Below are 1,822 nucleotides of genomic sequence, written 5' to 3'. Positions count from 1 at the left end.
TGGGGGGTGACGGTGGCCCTGAGGCCCGCTGCGACCCGGCCTCTGATGCCCGTGTGTTCCCGCAGAGCCCCAGGAGACGGAGGAGCCCGCACAGAGCACGGGTCTTTTCGAGGCAGCGAACCGGGAGTTCGAAAGCACCAAGGTACGGCCCGCGGGCAGCGCTGCTGCTGCTGCGGTTGGAGTGAGTCCAGAGGAGGCCACGAAGATGCTCAGAGGGCTGGAGCCCCTCTGCCATGAGGGCAGGCTGAGAGAGTTGGGCTTGTTCAGCCTGGAGAAGAGAAGGCTCCGGGGAGACCTTATAGCACCTTCCAGTGCCTGAAGGGGCTATGGGAAAGCTGGGTGTGGGGGTGTCTTTTTACAAGGTCCTGTAGTGACAGGACAAGGGGTAACGGGTTTAAACTGGAAGAGGGTAGATTCAGATTGTATATCAGGAAGAAATTCATCCCGGAAAGGGTGGGGAGGCACTGGGACAGGCTGCCCAGAGAAGCTGTGGATGCCCCATCCCTGGGAGTGTCCAAGGCCAGGCTGGATGAGGCTTGGAGCAACCTGGTCTAGTGGAAGGTGTCCCTGCCCATGGCAGGGGGGTTGGAACTGGGTGGTCTTTAAGGTCCCTTCCAACCCAAACTGTTCTGTGATTCAAATTTCTTCTCACCATGACATCTCTTCCACTGTGGCTAAGTGGGAGCTTCGTGTGAGCAATGAACTGTGCGGCTCATGACAAACGGTGTCTTGCTGTGATGTATTTTCTTAGTTTGATTCCCTGCCCAGGTTCAATTGAGGTAATTAATGTGACAGTATTGTCACACTAAAAGCTCTGTTGGTAGTGGAAGTCATCCTTTTGCTCAGGCATAATATGTTCCTGCAGTTGCATTAACATTTGCAGTTGCCTTTTATACCTAGTTTGTTCAAATTCTCCCTTATACAAGATCACAGAAAGGCATGAAATACGTCCTCATTAACACGTACGGCTTCATTTCAGTCAGTGACTTTTACTATGCCTAGCAATTTCTGAGTTTATGATACACTGCACAGTAACAGTGGAAGGTGGTTGGGTAGCAATGATAAAAGCAGCTTGCCAGCAAATACCGTGTCTAATGGCTCCACTTCTTTTGTTTTTAGTCAGGAAGTGATGCTTCGGACATTTCAGAAGAACTTTCTACACGAGATGGAAAGTCCCCAGGAGAAACAGCACCTGGTCTGAAAACTGGACCAGAGGACTCTGCTGTCCCTGACATTCAAGTGCAAAGGGAAGAAAGACCAACAAGCACTTGGTCGTCTTCCAGTGTGGTGGGAGAAGTAGTGACCACTCTGCAGCAGTTCATGGAGAAGTTCGGCGTGGACCTGTTCACTGTTACGCAGGCCTTCCTGAAAAACACCGGTGAAGTGGAGACTACTTCATACTTTCTGCAGACGGGGCAGCGCTTGGATGGGTACCCTGTGTGGAGCAGAGAGGATGATTTGGAATTGGAAAAAGATGATGAATATGTCAGAGAGAAATTGATAGCAAAATTTGGAGCTGAAAACGTAGCAAAGCGGGTGGCGTTTAGGAAAAGTTAGATAGTGAAGCTGAGGGGAATGACTGACCTGGGGCTGTGGCAGGAACTTAAAAAAAACAAAGTCACTTCAGAAATGCAAATGCAATACAAATTTTGATGCAATGTTTTGGTGTTTCAGAAATGCTTGAAAATAATATTTTTATAAAAGGCCGATTTTGTATTTTATTTTTATTTGTAATACTGAGTACACTGAACATTTAAAAGCAGGAAATGGTGAAGAGAAAGGGTCTATACAGTACTGAGCTTTCACTGAAAGTTTGCTTTAA

The 1,822-nt window shown here is 48.3% G+C and overlaps 1 protein-coding gene across 1 annotated transcript; it reads left to right on the top strand.

Annotated features, from left to right (window-relative positions):
- Positions 1-65: 65 nt before the first annotated feature.
- On the top strand, positions 66-1,557 carry TERF2IP (telomeric repeat binding factor 2, interacting protein; the record flags this gene model as incomplete). Its single annotated transcript, XM_010152226.1, has 2 exons — positions 66-142; positions 1,120-1,557. Coding segments are annotated over 2 exons (515 nt in total), but the record flags the coding sequence as incomplete, so codon positions are not given.
- Between the last annotated feature and the right edge of the window lie 265 nt (positions 1,558-1,822).

This window comes from Eurypyga helias, unplaced genomic scaffold (assembly GCF_000690775.1).
Source record: "Eurypyga helias isolate BGI_N326 unplaced genomic scaffold, ASM69077v1 scaffold6120, whole genome shotgun sequence".
NCBI classification, from domain to species: domain Eukaryota; kingdom Metazoa; phylum Chordata; class Aves; order Eurypygiformes; family Eurypygidae; genus Eurypyga; species Eurypyga helias.
Note: the sequence above shows the minus strand (reverse complement) of the source record. Positions and strands in the feature narration are given on the sequence as shown.